Raw genomic sequence first — 19521 nt, forward strand, 5'->3', positions numbered from 1 at the left:
AGGCAGTATTTGTTTGTAAAGCCACTTGCTCTGAAGATAATGCTTGCACTAACTTCTATTGAGGGAGCAGTGTGAGTCCCCACAAAGTCCTTTCCCAAAGTGTCTTTGAAGCCAAGAACCCATTGAAAGGAAGAAAGGCCAAGAGAGGGGATTAGTTTGTTCAGCAGCTGTGAATTTCAGTGGGAGGCTGATGAACTCCAAAGTCTTTGTTGAGATGTTTTTTGTAAGGAGCCCTGCTGGAGGGAGAGACCCACACCGGGGCCGCGGCCTTAGACAAGAAGGAATCTGAAGCGGCGGGGAGCTGTAAACGGGCCACAAGGACTTTTCCCAAACACTTTTCGGAAAAGGTGTTGTAAAGAGATCGGAGGGGGATTAGCATGTGAAATGACACTTTCCATTGACTCCACTGAGGGGAGGGGAAAAGGGCTGGCTGGCTGATTTATTAGCATTTTGTTCCCTTCTCTATTCTGCTCGCCCAGCAGCCCCCCTCCGCTGTCTCCCCTCCTCCCGAGCCCTCTAAAGAGGTTGGGATTGGAAAAGGGAGCGGGGGGCTGCCTGTTTGTGTGTCATCTGGGCGAAGGTGACCACCTGGGAAGCTGAATGTAAATATTTCTCCTCTGAGGAATGCGCCTTCATTAAACCGAAATGAATACATGGAAGCATCCAATCCTGCCCACAATGGCAGCAGGGCCTTTACCGCTGAGGGCTCCGTGCGCCGGGAGGGGGGACCCGCTGCTGAGGTCAGCACATTCTGCAGCTGCGGTGTCGCCGTTTCCCCGGCGGAAGCAGCGTGTGGCGGTGCGGCTGTCGCTGAGGTGCCCCACATGTCCCCTGCGCCAGCAGCCGCCACCGCCACAGCCGGGGCTGTGCCACGGCCTGCGCGGGCAGCAGTGTCAGCAGGGGAGAGATGGACTACGAGAGGGAGGAAGAGGGAAGCGGCTTCTACAGCTTTTCCAGCTGACTGTGGAACGGGGAGAGCCAGAAGGAAAAGGGAGGCCCATGCTGGAGCTTTCCCTGGTGGTCGAGAGGCTCTTGCTTCCTCCTTCCTTTCCTGACCAACCACAGGGACGTAGGGGAACTGCTGCCGGGGATGCAAGGGACCTTGGGCAGGGCCACTGTGCTAGTAAGAACTTCTGTGCAAACAGTGGTGGTTTGTGTGTGAAGTGGAAGTGTTTCAGTTTTCCCTGAGAATGGGCCAAGGTTTCTTGCAATCTTCGAAAGGCCAGATTCGTGCTTGACGGGAATGCTCTTGCTCTGAGACCCGAGGTCCAAATTCCTGCTCCCTGTGAGGTAGTCCTAGAATCAAGGTACTAATAGATAATGGAGAGACAAATACAGGCTGCTGAGTGTCTTTAATATATCAGCTATGTAGTGGGCAACTGGGCCATGCCTGCCCCCCTCCCACCCCATTTCCTCCTGGCAGTTGCATTGCAATTGGATGCATCCTCAAGCAAGCTCAGGAGAGAGCACATCCTTTCCCCTTGTGACGAGGGCTGAGGTTGTGCTGGCTGGAACTGGTTAGGTCTTCCTGGGCTCAGATGGGTAAGCAGCGTGTTTTAATCTCTAGGATGCTTAAATTTCGACGTACACATGCAAAATGGGACAAAAGAACACCCAGCCACTTAGACACAACAGCATTTTGCAAGCACTTGGCTACTGATTTATTGCATTGGCTATTGGTTTACAAATATTGGCTACAAGATGGGTCTAATGGCCAGTAACAGCTCTGCTGGCTTCTTGTCTGGCTAAAGGACACTTCAAACAACAAAGTAGATGATCTTATCGCAGCACAGGGGAAGATTGCTGTGATGGTGCAGTGAGCTTCCCCAAGTCCTGCAGCTGGCAGCTTCTTACCTCCCTCCCCTAGCCTCAGCAAGGGAACAGAGATGCATCAACCAAATCTTCCTGCTGTTTGCTTAGCCTATAGAATATATACAATAAGTGGTAGAGGAAAAACTGTTATGTATACATCACAGTAGCTGTGCAATAAATTAAACTTCAAAGTGCTTCACTTTCCTATTTACACCACCATTAAATAGTAACTGACATTATTTTCTCAGACTAGGAAGAAATATTTAGTTAGTTAGCTGACAGGGTAAGAGTGCTTGGCAAGTACACCAGGACATGGGGAGGAGGCTCAGCTTGGCGGCTCCTCTCTGGGAGCAATTGGGAGAAAGGAGGTAGTGAAGTGTGAGGACATCTTTATGGCATCAGTCAGGGGCTTTGATAGCAATGCTGGCCTAAAAAGGGAGACCAGACCCGGAGAGTTGGAAGACACAGAGAAAACGTGTAAAAATCAAGTGATGGGACCCCTGTTTTGGACAGCTGTGTAATGGGCAGATCAAGCAGCAGTTTCGATCTTGCTGCTGCCATTTCAAATGTAAAAGTAAAGCACTGGAGAGCTTAGCAAAGCTGTGGGGTCCCTGGAGGCTGGCTTGCTGAGAAAGGAGTTGCGTGTCTTTTGTATTTCCTCATAGTGTAGGCCTGAGGCCATAACTGTTTTAGTACCTCTATTTTTTTAAAAGCCTCCTCTCATTTACAGATTACTGATCTGAGTTGCCCAATTGTTGGTGCCATCTCAGTTTCCTTATTCTGTTTATCTCACTTACTCAAAAGCCTAGAGCAGGTGTTGTTTGGGGAACAGACCAGCTCAAAACCACAGGAGCCACCAAGACGTCCTGTGCTTTCAGAGATAATGCCATAGTCACTGGATAGAGTGACACTGAGTTGAAGGGACCGAGTCTCACCTTGTTTTGGGAACACTTGAAAGTCTCCCCAGAAGACATCGCTCACTGCACTAATGCCCTGTATGGGCAAGGCCTGAGCACTCGTACAAAACTCTTTTGCCTTGCCCAAGCCCCATTGAGGCAGCAGTGGGAATGAGACAAAACTATGCCAAACAGAAATGGTGCCAGGAGCTGATGGGAAGGGCAGGAGAGGAGAGGGGCGGGCAGGACTGTGGAGGAGCAGAAGCAAGTTAGAGCTTTCTCTTGAGCTTGCGGCTGGCTCCGCCACCCCCGCTCCGCTCGCGCTTCTCCTTGCGGACACAGAAGTACTTGGTGACCCGTTTGCGGCACTGCTCGCAGCGCACCGCGCAGCACCAGTGGAACTTGCAGTTGCAGCTGGACACCATCTCGGCTCGCCTCTCCTCCACCGCCAGCCCGCAGTCCCCGCACAGCCGCCGGCAGCTCCGCTTCTCCCACTTGCTGAGCGCCTTGCCCCTCTTCAGGCACTCCCTGCCCTCCGTGCCCAGCAGCCCCAGCGTCTTGTTCTCCAGGCAGTAGTCAGGAGAGTCTTCCAAATGGACCAGTTCCTTCTTGGAGATGGAACTGAAGGTCTCAGCGATGGCACCCCGGCTGGCAGCGCTGTTCCCTGCTCCCTGCAGCAAGTCCACCTTCAGGGCTTTGTGGTACCTCTCCTTGAGGTAAGTGCCCACCTCCCGAAACTCGGGCAACTGCAGCCAGCACGTCTGGGTGGTGCAGCTCCCTGACACACCATGGCATTTGCAAGTCCGCTTCATGGTCCCTTTCACTGCCTACAGGGTGATCAGAGAGAGGAGTTCAAGAAAAAAAAAACCCAGAGGGGCCGTTTCTGTGCTGCAATTCATGCAGAACCATGGCTTCAGGCCTGTGGAGGAGTTTGGCATCAATTCTCCCTGCACAGTAGTCCTGAAGCTCACAGATTTGCTTTTCCACAGTGCTCCCCTCCTTGAACTGGAGAAGGAGGACTGCAGAAAGTCATTAACACTGTACACAGAAGCTTTGCTACCTTAGAGCAGACACCACTGTGCTGCTGCCATCGCCCCCAGGAAGTTGTTTCTTCGGGACATGTGTTTTTAGCCACATCAAATTGTGACTCTCCACAGTGAATGCTCAGAGCCAATTTGGTATGCACTGTCAGCTCTGGAGGGAGAGAGGCGCTCACCTTTCTACCTGCCTCGTTGTTATGCAGGTTCATAGCAGCTCTGGCATCTTGTCCAGTCTCCAGGGCATCCACAAACTGCTTGGAAATAGCTTCCCCAAAGCCCACATTATCGCTGCAGCCTCCCCACAGCCAGCCTTGTCCCCCTAAGAAAGGAGATGAGATGTGTGCTGTCAAAGAACCAGGAGAGGATTCAGAAGTGATGGGAGGGAATGGAGGCTGTGGGGCAAATCCAGCCTTTCACCACACAGACCCCAGATTCCCTCCCATTGAGTTCATGACATTTCTCCTGAGGCCTGGATAGTAAGTGGCTCAGGCAGGCAGCAGAGGGGTATGTCCTGTACAGCAAACACAGGGCTTTCCAGGCTTTCTATAGAGCAGGATTTAGAAGCTGTCAGTTACCGTGCATTAGCAGACTTGCAGATAAACCTTTGGATCTCTAATCACTCCTCAAACCCTAACTTCAGCTGGTTCAGAGTGACTTGCAGGAACAGCATCTTGCTAACTTGGATTAACAAAGTGGTGGAGGCATCCTGGTCAGAGGCAACAGATCCCCCTCTGCCTAGAACAGCCCAAACCTGGCACACATGCATCAAGGAGGCTGTGGTTTTGGCACACCCCGAATTCTGAGATGATGTTTGGCATCTTAGAGGGGTCTGATTTTCTAGTTACCATCAAGAAACAAGGGAGTCAGCAAAGAACTGTGAAATTACACAAAAATATGTGAAAGTACTTTTCTTAACTGAGTGGGAGCTGAGTGGGACTGGAAAAACATCATGCTGTTTTTTTTCTCCTAGAGAAAGATGCCAGATTTTTAATGAAGATTTGAAATCTGGAACATTCTGATCCTGACATGCCACATTGGTACATGTTGGGAGTTGTGGTTTAATGGCCTCGTGTCTCTCTGGAGAGGCCTGGCCTTTGCCTGCACTTCCCCAGGGCATCATGATCCCCTCTCCCAGGGAGAGACAGGTGTGCTTCATGGGAGGTGGGTAATTGCAGTGGATGATGCAGTCCAAATCAAGAACTGGGACTGAAGGAAGTAGAAAAACCTTTCAGCAGCTTGGATTCAGTCCTATGGCTGAATTGAATCATGCCGTTTTGGTGAAGCCCAAAAGTTTCCTGTGCCTTACAAGGCACTTTCCACAATGGAAAGTTTTGTATTAAAGCCAGCTATATCTGGGGGAAAGGAAATGTAGCATGACTAACTTGGTTTTCCAGAGAAGATAGAATTTGATGTGTTGTTACCCAAAAGTCTTGCTCTGCTAGAGACAGGCATTCCCAAATTTGGACACCTATGCAGTAGCGGCTGTTTTCAAAACTATCAGCCAGTAAAGTAAATTGCTAAATACTGGACACTCCAGAGGAGTTTGTCATAAAGTGACGCATACTGACTGCCTAGTGTAGCTGAGCAGGGCATGGCTTTTACAAAATCTTGATAATTTGAAATTTGACCTCTTTCTATTCAAAACAAAACCCCTAAATGTCAGTGTTTTCTGTGAAAGCTGAGCAGAGAACTGAAGTGGTGCAGCCTGGAGTTCCCCACCAGGGGTGCTTGGTGGCTGAGGGCCTGGATATCACTGGCATGTGGAGGGTGTGATGGCTGTGTGCACCCACAGTGATTCTCCTGGTTGTGCTCCTGTGTGCCTGTCATGCTGATGAGTGCTAGGAAGGTTTATGAATGCCACCCTGCTTTTTCTCATTGTCATTCTGCTGTGGGGCCAGCCTGGTCCTGCAGACCCTGGGAACCCTGAGGTCCCTGACTGTGCTGCTAGACCAAGATCATTTAGGAGCATGGCAACAGATCCATTCCTCTGCCTGTATGATATAGTCATTCTCTCCAGCAGCTTAGAGTTCTTGACTTGAACCAGAGAAACTGCAACCCCTTCTACTTTCCTGCTCATTTGGAAAGTAATGGAAAGCATCAAGAGCTTGGCTGGTGTAAACTGGAGTTGGCTCCGTTAGCTTCCAGAGAGCTACTTTGGTTTGAACCAGGGAAAGCTTTTCTCTGGGCATTATTCCTGGGTGTGGGGACCAGGATGGGGAGGTGTTTCTGCAGGCCTCAGTGGAGGAGAGAAGAGCTTCTCCTGCCACTTGGGACAAGTGAGGGGCAGCAGCTCATCCCTCCTTACCCAGCTGTCCATTGCGGGAGTCATCACAGCCACAGTTGTCAAAATCCCCCAGGCTGCAGTTCCGGGTCAGCGTGTACATGACACCCGCAGAGCTGATGGCGTGGACAAAGGCTGTTTCTCGGTTTGCTGTCAAGGGGGAATACAAAGAGAGCAGATGTGCAAAAGATTTCATGGCAAGGGCAGTGTTAGAAATTGTTCCTCCTGTGCAGGAGTCTGCACAGGACATCTGCAGTGGGGAAGTCTTTGTGGGTGGAGAAGAGGCCCTACAGATTAGCTTAGTTTGGGCTTGAACTGCATGAAGATAGAATCTTCCAAATATGATCCAGACTGACTCATGTCATTTGGAAGGGTGTGGAGGAGATAGTACCTGACTGTCCTTGTGGGACCTCAAGAGTGGTGATATAGCACAGAAGACTGCCAATGTCCCCCACTTGTCACTAACACACCCCAACAGGAAGGGGTCCTCTCCAAGTATCAAAGAGCTCCTTCCCTACAGTCCTCTCAAGCTGTACCTTCTGCTGAAAGGGCTCTGAGCAGTGACCATACCCACCAGGATCAGTCTGGGGATCATCAGCTGGCTTCCCTGAGCCTTTGGCTTTCCTTTAATACCAGCAGGGTGTGGATGTGAGCAGATAACCTTGACAGGAATGGTTCTGGGGCCTGCTTCTGGTCTCAGAGCGGGCCTTGTGCTGCAATTGTCTCCTCAAGACCCCGCTTTGAAACCTTTGTCCACCTCTGCCTGGGGCTCTGGTCTCTTGTCTGCTGCCAGTCCCACCAGAGGCCTGAGGCTCTCCTCCACACCCAGGTCCTGCTTTTACAAAGCATGAAACATAGGCCTAGAGGGCCAGATATGCACTGAAATATTTCCTGGGACCTGCAAATAGTTAAGGAGTAGGATACAGTGACAATGACCACAGCCCCATGCCCTACAGTGGCCCAGGTCAGCGATGCTGGATTTCTGCCTAGGGTGATTCTGACATCTGGCAGATGTAGGAAGACTTTTGTCCTGTCTCTTGGCCAGAGCACAGCCACTGATGAACTTTCCTGCTCCCTTCAGCCTTATCCTTCTGCTTGCTACCCAGGCAGCCTATGCTGGTTCTCAGCCTCCCTGGGATACCCTGAGACACCATCTAGGCATGGTGTCCAGCAGGCCATGTGCAGGTCAGGGGGATGCGTCCTTGTGGGGAGACTGTTGTGTAAGGTTTGGTCCTGTGCCAGTTGGGGTTCTGCAGGTCCATGGGTAAGGCTGGCATTGCAAGGAGGCCTTGGAGCTAGATCTCACTGTGTCTGGGAGCTGATGGGTGAAGAGGTCTCCTGGGGAGATCCCTCTGGGGGATTCCTGGGAAAGGCACTTCCCAGGTGGGAATGGGGAAGAAAAGGAGACACTTGGGAAGAGAGGAGGGGGCCATGGGCTCTAACCTGTAGCAAGGGGGTCCCAGTAGTGGTATCCAATACTTTCCTTACCACTGCGCAGCCCGCTGTGGCTGGAGAGCTGCAGTGCCCTCTCTGGGCAGTTCCAGCGGTCCCAGGCGAACTGGAACTTGCACTCCTCGATGCCGCTCTGCGCCCCGGCCGCCACACTGCTGGAGTAGATGAGATAGGCCTAGGAACAGAGCTGGGCGTCAGCACAGGGACAATGCGTATTTCCAACTGAAGGTGACCTGTGTGCCATCTTACAGAGACAAGACGTACAGAGCTCAGAGGGTCTTCCTGGCTCGGCTTCCCTGGGAAGCTCACCACCACCAGCAGCACACCCATTTCCTGCTGAGCTGGGTCAGAGCCTGAGCCTCCTGTGGGAGAAAGCTCCGCTCTTGGCTGTTAGCCACATTAGGAAATGTGTCAGCCAGCCTCTGCCATGGGGAACCCCTTATCTCTCCACCATGAGAGGAAACAGCTTTCTGCTCAGGTCAGGGAGCTCCAGGCTAGCAGATGCCCCAACCTGCCTTCTTCTTCACCACAGCCCATGGGGAAGAGCTAGTGCTTTGGGGCAAGGTTGCTCCACCAGTATATTGGGAGATAGATGGGCTTGGAGGTGTTGCTGGGGAATAGCCAGAACCAAATTTGGGTACATTTTACAACTGGTCCTGGCTAAGAAAAAAAGCCTCTGAAAGAGGAGCACAAGGATGTGAGGGGTCAAAAATATGGAACAAAGTCCTGGCAATTCTAGTTGTGCTCCTTGAGGAAGTATGTTTTACAGGGCCCACAGGAAATACTTTCCGGCTAGATCAGTGTGGGCCCTGATGCCAACCTGATCCTCAGGAAGCAATAGATGTCAGGTGAGAGCCTTGGCTGGCATCAATAGACAAATCTCCAGAATCTGGCCCCAACCAACTTAAAAGAGCACCAGGTCAGCATTGCTCAGGGCTCATGCAGCCCAAGGAGCTCACAAGTTCCTGGCCTTTCTCTTTGCCTTATTGCTTGAAACCTGGGGGTGGGGGGAGTTCTGGCCAAGGCTGAGTGGAGAGGAGTGGGAAGGAGGAGCCCCTCTCTCTCTCTCCTTCCCTCTCTGGGTTTAGTGGAATCAGGGACAGAGATCAAAGGGATTTCTCTTACCTTGGGGCCCGTCATCAGGAAATTATTCACTGACCTGGAAGATAGAGACAGTGTCAGCAGGGAGGGGGTGATGGTGGAGGGGCCTGGGGAATGCCAGGCATCCCAGGGCTCTCCTCTCACTCCCCCACAGTCTGCCTGTCTCCTGGCTGCAGGCGTCTCTGGTCTCTCCTCCATGTCCCTTTGCTGCTCCCTAAGGAACAGGACAGTGCTGTCCCCTTCCCCCCACCCTGCTCCCCTCAGGCTGTACTGGGCTGCCGTTCCTTCACTGCTCCCTCCTTTAGCTTTCCTCTGCTCAGCTACCCTTTGTACCAATCTACCCCTTATTTAGCTTTTTGGTTCCCCTAGCCTTGCTTTTTACCTCACTTGACTAAAGTCAGGGTAGCACTTCTCCCAGCCCCAGGAGTGGGACCATGCTGAGGGAAGGAGGGCATCACACCACTGCTTCTTTGCAATATGAGTCCAGATGCATCTCTCCACATCACAATCCCTTGTTTTCCTGTGGTACCATGCCTTACTGCCCACACTCTCCTCTTGGTCAGGTTATGGTGATGGCTGAACACAAATATACCTGTCCTTCTCATCCTCCTGGACACTGTGCAGGGGACCCTGGGGTCTTGGGGTGGGTGGGAGGTCCTAGACAAAACTAAGCTTTCTGCTGTTCCCACTGAAATTGTGGAGGGATCATCTCCAAGGGTCAGGCAGTGTGGCTTGTCTTCAACAGTATGGCATTGCAGAATGGATGCTGTCTGGTCTGAGTCTTTCTCCAGTAAGAAAGACTGTTTCTGTGCAAATGGTCAGTCAGTGTTAGGACTCCATATGGTGCAGTGACCACCTGCAGAATTTGGAGAATGGCTGGGTGAATCCTGCTTAGCTGCATCATGGCAGAAAGGACTGACACTTTGAAAAAGCCCAAGAGTCAACTCGAAATATCCCAAATCAGAAATGAAGTAAGAAAAGAGAGAGTCTCCTAAAAATACCTAATTCCACTCTCTCAAGGTTTATAAAATAATACTCATCACTATTTCTGATGAGTCTGTGGAACATTTTCCCTGCTGGAACTCAGCACTTCAAGAGAAATGGGTGACTGCGGTTATCACCCAGAGAGGACACTGGGGCCAGCGAGGTGGAATGAGTGGATTGAGATCTTGCAGTGAGTGAGTGATTGGGAAAATGACAGAGCATGCACTGGTAGAAACTTGGTTCTTCAACTTCTTCTCAAAATTATGTTCTGCTTCAAACGAACCACAGGTATTCCCTCATAAGGGAGAGAAAGATACTGTCTTTTTGTGCTACAAATCCAGCACAGACACTGTGGGGGCATCCCAGGGTGGGCTCAAGCGCAGTCAGAAGCAGGCAATGCTGTCCAAAGCTGAGGGTCAAAATGCAGCCCTGCCATTGACACGGGGACAGACAGGGTGGCAGGACTGGTGCCCAGACATGAGACACGTGAGAGATTGAGAGAGGATTCTGTCCTGCCCTGGAAAACCACTTGTGCAGTTAGCAAGCCCACTTCACCTCCACCAGAACTGCACCCACAGAGATCCTTTCCAAAGTACACCACAAAAGAAGGTCTCATTACTTTAGCTTGGTCAAAATCACAAGAAACCTGATCTTTGCTGTTACAGTTTAGAGTTAGGAGAATTGAGTTTGCAACATTTCATTCTGGCAAGTTAGCTTTCTTTTGTTTTGCTTTGGTTTTTATGGGTTTTTTGGTGAAAATATGTTTACATTTATGAAGCTTTCTTTGGGAAAGAGTCCCCTGGGTCAAAACAGGAGTGGACTGTGAGAACAGGAGATTCTTTCCCTTTGTTCCAGGCTTGGGATTCAGACCCGGCTGTGCTCTAGCCCCCATGGGCACTTTAGCACGAAGTCGATGGTTGTTTTGCAGAGGAATTTTCCTTTGGAAGCTGCTTCTGCATTGTACAGCTAATTAAATATTTCCTGGGACTTGGAGAGACGGCATCTGTAGCTGAGTGATTAGAGCATCGGGTGACCTGAATCACACAGGGCCATGAACCTAGGGCTAATCAGACTGTGCAAGCTCCATGGGTCCCCATCCTAACGCAACTGGGTAGCAGCATGAACAAGTCATTTTTCCATCTGGTTTCCCTTCTGTCCATTGCCTTGACCTTAAGTGCTTTGCTTTGGGGACCACACTCAGGATGGTGTCAGTGTGAATCTGGGCCCCTGATAGCAGCTGTGAGAAAACTCTGGTAAAATGCTCCTGCGTAGGCAAGAGCTAGAAAATTGCAAGTCCTCTCTTATCTTGTTTTTGTCACCAAAAAAAGAGATATATCACATCTGCATTGTTTCCCATGTGAGTAGGAAAACCCAAATTCTCAGTATATAGAAGGGATTTGCTTCCTAATCCAAACCCTTGGATTAGGAACATCTGAGAAGTTGCAAGGACGGCTTTAGGAGGACGGTAATCCACAATGTCAGTTTACAGCAAACCAGCCTGTTAGCAGGAGTCAATTGACATGACTGCATTGAAGCAGAGGATCTGTTCCTTCCAGGATAAACCTCAAGGTCCACAAAAAGGCCAAGTTCAGGATATGCCAATTCTCCATCTGCAGCTGAGCAAATGATACAGTAGCATTTTCCCAGCAGGTTATTCTAAACAGTTTATAAAGTCAGAGAGACTGAAGGCATTTTCCTTGAGCTCTCAGATCAACAGGCAGGCAGGCTGCTGGCTGGGTTTGTAGGACTTAAACAAGTAGAGGATTCACAAAGTTTCAAGTGTTTTGTGCACTTGACACCCCAACATTTAACTCTTCAGCTTCAGGTGCGTTCAGGAGAGGGGAAGATGGGACTATCATTTGGCTAGAGGCTGGCTGAAATTTTTCTTACTTGTATTGAGGGGGAAGGAAAGATTGTAACGGAGACAGAATCTGTGTGCTTTTCTTTGCTCTTATAATTTAGCTAAGAAAAGGCATCTCCATTCTGTATATAGTCTCCAGTAAGGGCAGAGAGCAATTAAGCCACTACTTACACAGATACAGTACAATAGTGACAGTGTCTCTAGAATCATCTCTGTACTGCAAATAGGAATCACTACCAAAATCTCTCTTCATTGTTTTGTCTGTAGTGTGATTTTAAAAAAGAAATTATGTACTTCTACTAAATTTTCATTCCATTTTAAAGGAAAGCAGAGTGTAATACTAAACTAACTAAGTAGTTGCATTCATAGCTGGTGTTAACCAGCCCAATTTCTATGGCATTGGTGATTTTTTTTTTGTATCACACACATGAAAAGAGACATTTGAAGTAATTTCTGTTCTCAGAGAAAGCTCAGGGAGTTTCTAGCTGTGTAACCCCCTTTCCCTCCATCTTCAAACTGCGGGACAGCATTACACGGGCTGAAGCGGAGCAGGCTCGTAGCTGAGCGGGTAGAGGGAGGACACCCCCGAGCTCCTCTGCCCCCTCCCCAGGCTGTGCAGGGCCCTGGCCAGAACACACTGCTTCCCTCAGCACAACTCTATGTCTCCAGGTAAAAAGTAAATCTAGGGCAAGAGATTTTCATTGGATCCAATATTAGAAAATTATCTCAAAGCTAGTAAATATCTTCAGCAGGAGTTTTCTATCATAGTTTTATTGAATCTGAAAGCAAAGAACCTTGCCAAGCAGCTGTCCCATTATATTTTACTCATATCAAATACTAATAAGCCTCTGATAATTCTGTCTCATTTACAGCTTTAACCAATAACATCACACTCATCAGTTTAGCATCACTCTCCTCAGTTTAATATGCCCTGAGAGCCCTACCTAATCTCTCATTACAATATTTGTCTGATACCTTACCACCCACTCAGACTACTGTGCTGCTGGTTCTGCTCTTTAGAAAATTATAAAGCTGGATTTACATCTTCACTGTCATTATTGTAAATAGAGAAAATTGATAGAGTTTCCTTTCGGATCTGAATTTTGTTCTCAATATGAGCTCCCCGAGGTTATTAGAAAAACAGGGAGGCTGGAAACCAAAGGCAGTCCCACAGCTGAAGTGTAAAAAATACATTTAGGAGGAAACAACTGAGTTAGGGATCTTTATATTATTCCCACAGGAGAGGAAACTGAGCAGCAACTCAATAACATTTTGAACTTTACTTTTCTTCATTTTTCTCTATTTTGTTATATTTATTTGAAGATTTTGTTCCTAAGTGCAACCCTGACATTTTGATCACCTAGAAATAGTACATTGGTTGAATTGTCCATTAAATGGTAAAAATTAATCCACATGCAAAGAAGGGAAGTGGCCATATATATATATATATATATATATATGTATATATATATGTGTGTATAAACATTGTTGTTGTTGTTCTATATTGCTCCCCCACCATGTTCCCACTCCCAATTCTTGTGATTAAATCATAAGAAAAAAATAACGTGTTTTAAGCCATTGGATCAGATAGAGAAAACCAGCACAAATTTCAAGCAGAATTATTTTATGACTCTCACAAATTTGTTTTTCTCCTAAAGAGTTAAGGGAGAGTGTCTGCAAAATGATAATTTCAAATAAAGGTTGCAATTTTCCTTTCTTTCTGGAACTCATGACCTATGAGCAACATGAAGAGAGAAGCGAGGTTGTCTTGATCTATAAACTTTTCTCTTAGATAAAAACTACTGAGAGACAGGAATTTAAACCTCCAACTTTGGACTGAAAATGTCTTAGATTTCCATATTTAGCTCTACTTTGTGTGCTGAAATTTCTCTGCTTTGGACTGTTTATTTAAAATGTTGGGGTTTTTTCTTTTAATGTATTCTAAATCTATTTATATGAGGAAAGCAAGACACATACACAAGAAGAGCAGAAAAATAACAATAAAATCAGCATGAGCTCTTCCCTAGCCTTTTTGTAGAACATACATATGACCCTTGTTCCAGAAGGGAGGTTTATCTTGAGTTTGCTGTTTTATAGTATTTAGACATATACAAATTGTAGCGTATTCTTTTAATGAAAGGAGTAGAAAATCTCTGAAAGAACATAGATTTCATTTCCAGACTAACAGGAATGAGTTCCCATTTACTCTTTAGTTTCTCTTTTTGTAATTTTGATTTCTCCATCCATGGTAATAACCCTAGAGATCTGCTATGGAGAAGGCAGGAGATTTTAGTAATTGAATGGTAAAAGACTTTGCTTGCTGTTAGAGATAAGTCTGTAACCCACTGAGCAGATTCCCCAGGGCATCACTGCAATTGAGAAAAAAAATTGAGTACTCAATAAAAATCACATAGGAAAAATACCTGCAGAGACCATTTCCCTTTGGGAATGGGACTGATATATCCCACAAGGAACGATACAGGATTTGATGCAAGCATAATCTCTTTCTGTTCACCCTTAAAGAACTTTTTGGGAAATAAATATAACACCCTCCTCAGGACAAAGCAAGAGGTCCACAGGAGATGGCCACAGATTTGTGCACAGCAGATGTGGTCTGATGGGACTCAGGTGGTTGGAAACCGAGCTGTAGCAATCGCCATAGCAAAAGCAGCTCCCCAGGAAACCCTAATACATGAATTTCAGACAAGAAATTCTGCCCTGTGTGTGCCAAGGAGCTGGGCTCTCAGGCTGCTCATCCAGAGTGACACTCCTGTGGATCTAACTCACCCCTGTGGGCTCTGAGCTCTTAATCACAGACTGTCCTCTTTGGGGAGCGTGAGAGAAGCCCCTCTTGATTTAATTAAGACAAGACAAGCTGACTGGGAGCCTTTGGAAAAACAGAAGTCTCTCTCTCTTCCATTGGGTTATCTTCCCACTTGAAAGTGAGAGGCTAGGTCTCAGCATCCACTCTCCCCTATTTTACCCCAGCTTACAATCTGGCCCCTAGTTATTTTTGGGAAGTGCAGGGAAAAAGAGGGACTTTCATAGATCTAACCTCTCTGCCAATGAGTGTGTAGGGACTTGGTTAAATATCTGATTCCATTAAAGAGCAGAACTGAGCTAAGTGAGAAAGAGGAGACATTTAGGAAAGTGAAGAGGAATTTTCTTAGGGTATCTGGGAAGAGCACCTGTCTGTGACACAGACTGTGATGCTCTTGATACTCACCAGGCATAGCAGGACTGGAAGAAGGGAGTGAGGAAGAAGATGCCCAGATAAGGGTCCATGTGAAATTTAAAATCCAAATAAAGAGGGAGAAAGGAGATCCTAAAAAAACCCCAAACTTGGGTACCACCACGACCAGAGAAAAGAAAAAAAAAAAAATTAAAAAAGAAGCACAACTAATTTAGGGAAGGGATGGAGTTATTTTCTGCCCGGCAGTCCTGGTGTGATGAAGAGGAGGATGCCTCCTGAATCCCACCTTCTGCAAAGGATAACCAATCCTAAAGTAAGAGCTAAAGGGGGCTGGTGAAATGGAGCCGCAGAACTTCCTAAGAAGAGATTATCTACTTAATTAAAGATTTTTTTTCCCCTAAGTCCTTCAGCCAATCAGGACTCAAGTGCCAGAGAGAGATTGAACTGATGAAAAGAACACCCCAGGTTCCTCGAAGACAAATGCACCACGAAAGGGATAAGAGGGAGGGAAAAGGGGGGGAAAAGAAAAAAAAAGAAAAAAAAAAGACACAGAGGGGTAAAGAAAGAGACAGCAAATCCCTTAGAGTAATCACTAGATTCAATCTCCACCAGCACTGCTCTGGCTCTCCATTCCCGGCAAAGGCAACTGGAAGGGCTGCTTTTGAAGTGTCCTGTCCTCCTCCTGCATTGGAGATACTGCTGAGCTGGGGTGCACTGGGTGCTCTGGGGTGGGGGGATTGGGCTCAGGCTGTCTGCATCTGCTGCTTGGGTCACAGATATGAGATCATTGCCTCTGCCTCAGTCTCCTCCAGAAGTTTAAGGAGGATCAGGGCCAGTTCCTACCTCCATCTGCTTTTCCTTTATCATGGTGACCTGCTCTTTCTTCCCACCTCCTGTTTGCATCAGGCCATCCTCACCCCAGGAGAAAGGCCTCTGACTAAACCTTCCTATTCCCCCTTAAGTTTTTGCTTTTGGCATTTCCTATAAAGTCCATGGGAGAGGGTCTTTGGTTTGGAACGGTTAGCAGTCTCCCACTAAGGGCTTATCCCAGGCCAACAGCTGCTGGAGCTACTTAGAAGTGCATCCAGTCTGTGGCAGCTGGCCACATGGGACATCCCAGTTACTGTCACAGCACCCACCACAGATACCCTTACTGGCCCTAAATCAACATGACCAGTTGTATCCCATGTCCCAAAGCCATAGGAAGAGCTTCTCCACACTATGCAGTTGAATTTTGTGCTGTGCACATGATCAGCCAAAACATGGGCTGAGGCCAGTCAAACTCATCTCATCCAGGGCACAGCTACCAAGCAGAAGTGCTGGACCCAGGCAGGATTTGAAGAGGACTGAGACCGTGTGGCTGAGCCATCAGGCAGGGCTGGCAGCAGGTTGAGCTTTGCTTGGGGATGCTTCAGGTGGACCAAAGTCCCTCCTGGGTTGCAGAGTCTCAGGAAAGGAAAGCTGCTCAGCAGAGATTTGCTCTCTGATGGATTTTGGCTGTCTCACACTGAGCCCAGCTGTGCTCAAGTCAGGGAGCTGTGGCCAGGCACAGCACATAGGACACTGCTGCCAAAACACTACCTTTGCCCAGAGCACTGCCTGTCCAGCCAGGGCACTCCCTCACCCCAAGGGTGGCTGGGCAGTTTCTGGGCACCTAAAGGGGAAGAAAATGCAGGTGGCAGCAATTTATCCCAGGGCCAGCTGTGCCCCCAGCTGTGTCCTATTACAGCAAGACTGATGGTATTTGCACTTATTAAAGCCCCAGGTCTTGGAGCCCCAAGCATTTGAAAAACTAAGGTGTTAAGTATGGTGAGAAAAAGCTTGAGAATTTGTCTAGTAGAAGATAAAACCCTAAAAACTGGAAGGTGAGGGAAACGAGCCCTTTATTTATTCTTAAATAATTTTTTAAGAATACTGTTTTTAATTGTTAATTATATTGAAACAAAATTTCAGTGCTGTGGTGTTTAGCCCAGTTTAATGGTTTTGGTGGTCTAATTCAAGTGGTGGAGGTGGCTGTGCTCCCCCTCCCAGGCTGTTCTGGACTCAGCATAGAGAGCAGCTGCAGAGGCTGCTGCCGCCTCAGGGGAGCTGAGGGTCTGCCAAGGGGCTCAGTCCCACTGGGGACTGCAGGAGATGCCACCATCCTGCATTTGGCATCTATTTCTGATGGTAGAAAGGGGAAGAATTTTCAGTTGTGTCTTGTAAGTCTCCAGCTGTCTGTTTCAGGACTCTTGAGCTGGAGTTTTCACATTTCTCAGGTCTGGCAGCAACAGCATTTTGAAATCATGCAACACTTCAGACATTGCTTGACCAATTGGAAAAGAAAGACGCCATTGGGTTCACTGGCGTGAGCTGTATTTGTTGCTCCATGGCAAATTAAGTAAGAAGATTACAAAAAGTAGGAAAAAAATAATAGTAGGTGGATCTAAAATAAACAGATGCAATTAATTGTTTTTATTAACTGTTGCAAGAGGCACCCAGGCCGTTCTCCAAGCTCACAGAAGCACCAGCAGCTTTGGAAACATCAGCCTCCTCTGCCAACATCTAATTCCAATTAAATGCAATACTTACTTTCTTGGAAACAAGCCTGATATTCAAACCAAAGAAGCTGGAGGCAAAGTCTGAAACAAAACTGTCCCAAACATATTTCAAAGTACTTAATTACAATTCTCAAAAGCTATTAAAAAGAAACACTATATAAAGAAATGAGATGCAAAATTGTTTATTATGTTCCTCAAATTTTGTTATTGTTACTGACAAAAGCTCTGTACATTTACTAAATGGATGCAGAGAGAAGTAAAAAACATTTTGCGGCCAGAACAGGTACCTTACCCCACTTGACCCCCTGGCCAATACAGATCTCTTCTGACCTTTGCACTGAGTACTGTGATGTGTGTTTGACTATTTATTCATTTCCCAGAATGGCAGGCAGGGCTTGAGGACAACAGCAGATAGAGAACCTGCCACCTTTTGCAGTAATTACTTCCAGTTTATTAAAAAGAAAAAAACAAACAAAGAAACCACCCCAAAACAAAAAAAAAAAGCCACCAAATTTTAATATAATATGTTGAAGTTTAATTTCCAGAGTACAGAGAAAATCTTAACTATCCTAAAATAACTGGTACAAGTTATCACAAAAGTCAGAGAAAAAGTGAAAAATAAGGCCTTTAACACTCCTGCTTCCTTCCACCCCAGTTACAATGCAACAGATGGATTTGAAAAAAGAGGTTAAGAAGTGGAGGTAATAATTCCAAGTCTGGGTCACAAATATCTCAAACGTTTATTGGTATCAATGCAAAGTGCCCAAAGAATAGATCAGTTAAAACAAAATGGGCATTAAAAAGGTCAAAAAAGAATTTGACATTTCTTCTGTTAAAAGATATATAAAAGGTATGAGATCAAAATAAAAGGAAATTAATCTTATCTAGGCAACATACAGAATTCAAACCTGGAAGGGCTGAAATAGTCTCAGGAAGGTCCAGCTTCCAGTGCAGTAAGTGAATTTCAATTGTTTTGACCGTAGCTTTGCCTTTTGGACCAACTAAATGCATCTTTAATAGTGCCTAAAGTCTGTCAAAATATCCACCAGCAACCCAAGAAGGAGTATGTGCTGCTCACAGTCCTGTACTGGACATGCCCTGTGCTATTCTGCTTCTTCAGTCAAGTGGCTCCAGAAACAAAGCCAAATAAAGGCTGGGGAAATGCAATAGCTTTCATGAGATCAACTAGCATGCAATGGAAATAAACATGGAATTTTTAGCATTTTGGCTCTGAAAAGGCCAGAAAGGTGCTGGTGTGCCCAGAAGCCTCTTTGTTTATTTTTGTGTTTAGCTGTACCAGTCTGAGATTGTGCCATTAAAGGCAGTATTGACACACCAGAAGATGCCAACAGTGGTGTGACCTCTTTGCTGTAAGGTTGATTTTGTAACCTGTTCCCCCACGCTGTTCTGTGCAAGGGTGACGCACACAGAGCAGCCTCCTGTGAGGTCTGCTTGTGCTTTACCAGTACTGAGAGGATCCTCACATCTGTAGGTTCTCTGTAAGGTTCATGCAGGGACAGCTCAGTGGATCCTTGTCCACTGCAGTGAACTGTGGGGATGGGACACATCCATCGTACATCATAGGAAGTGGCTTGACCTGAGGAACCCAAGAAAAATCTACTTGGGAGCTGCTTAAACAGGCCCACTGTTGCACTGGAGAGATGCATTTTCTTTCCTTTTCAGGCTCTCAGTGCTCCCTTCAATATTATTATTATTGGGAATACTTGTAAACAAAACTACATTTTGAACTGTAAGAATGAAGAATTTAAAAGACTGCTCAGTGACGTGCTTCAAACTTCTTTAGCTGAAACTGTTCTCAAGCTCTGCAAGAGCCCTAAATAACTCCAGCTAATTTACAACTGGATCTCCTTCACCCAAATCAGTTTGTCTGGCTCTAGTGTAGAAAGACCGACTGGTTTGGAGCCCCTTTTGTGAGGCTGGCAGGAGGAGGTTTAGCTGAGGGATTTGTCCAACCCTGTGATTTTTTCATCTCTGATTTGCTATGCAGTCCAATGACTGTGCAGCTCTGGGTTACCCTGTAATTTGTCCCTCTGACGAGCCAGCCTGCCGTGTCAAAGCCGGCAGATGGTGCTCCCAGCCTGGCCTGCAGCTGGGCTGCAGCTCAGCACTCCTGTGGAAGAGGATCCCTGGATTGCAGGGGTGCAGGGAACTGCTGTTCTTCTAGACATGGCCATGTCCAGCACAGACAACAGGCTGTGCACAAGATCCAAGCTTAAAAATTCTCCTTTCCTCCTCCCTGTTTCTCCAGACCAAGTATCTTGAGGCCTCAGAGTAGGTAAAGTCCAAAGATGAGTCAGACTGGTTGTGTCACGGCAGTGGTGTGGAGCTGCTGGTGGCTGT

The 19521-nt window shown here is 47.3% G+C and overlaps 1 protein-coding gene across 1 annotated transcript; it reads right to left on the reverse strand.

The window, feature by feature from the left end:
- Window positions 1-1637: 1637 nt before the first annotated feature.
- Window positions 1638-14942, reverse strand: WNT8B (Wnt family member 8B). The gene is made up of 6 exons (XM_030951124.1): window positions 14654-14942; window positions 8607-8640; window positions 7518-7656; window positions 6054-6179; window positions 3925-4067; window positions 1638-3535 (listed from the first exon to the last, which is right to left on the reverse strand). Exons 1-6 carry the CDS (start codon window positions 14710-14712, stop codon window positions 2978-2980), a joined length of 1059 nt encoding a protein of 352 aa, XP_030806984.1. The 5' UTR covers window positions 14713-14942; the 3' UTR covers window positions 1638-2977.
- Between the last annotated feature and the right edge of the window lie 4579 nt (window positions 14943-19521).

The sequence above is a fragment of the Camarhynchus parvulus genome, chromosome 6 (genome assembly GCF_901933205.1).
Source record: "Camarhynchus parvulus chromosome 6, STF_HiC, whole genome shotgun sequence".
NCBI classification, from domain to species: Eukaryota; Metazoa; Chordata; class Aves; order Passeriformes; family Thraupidae; genus Camarhynchus; species Camarhynchus parvulus.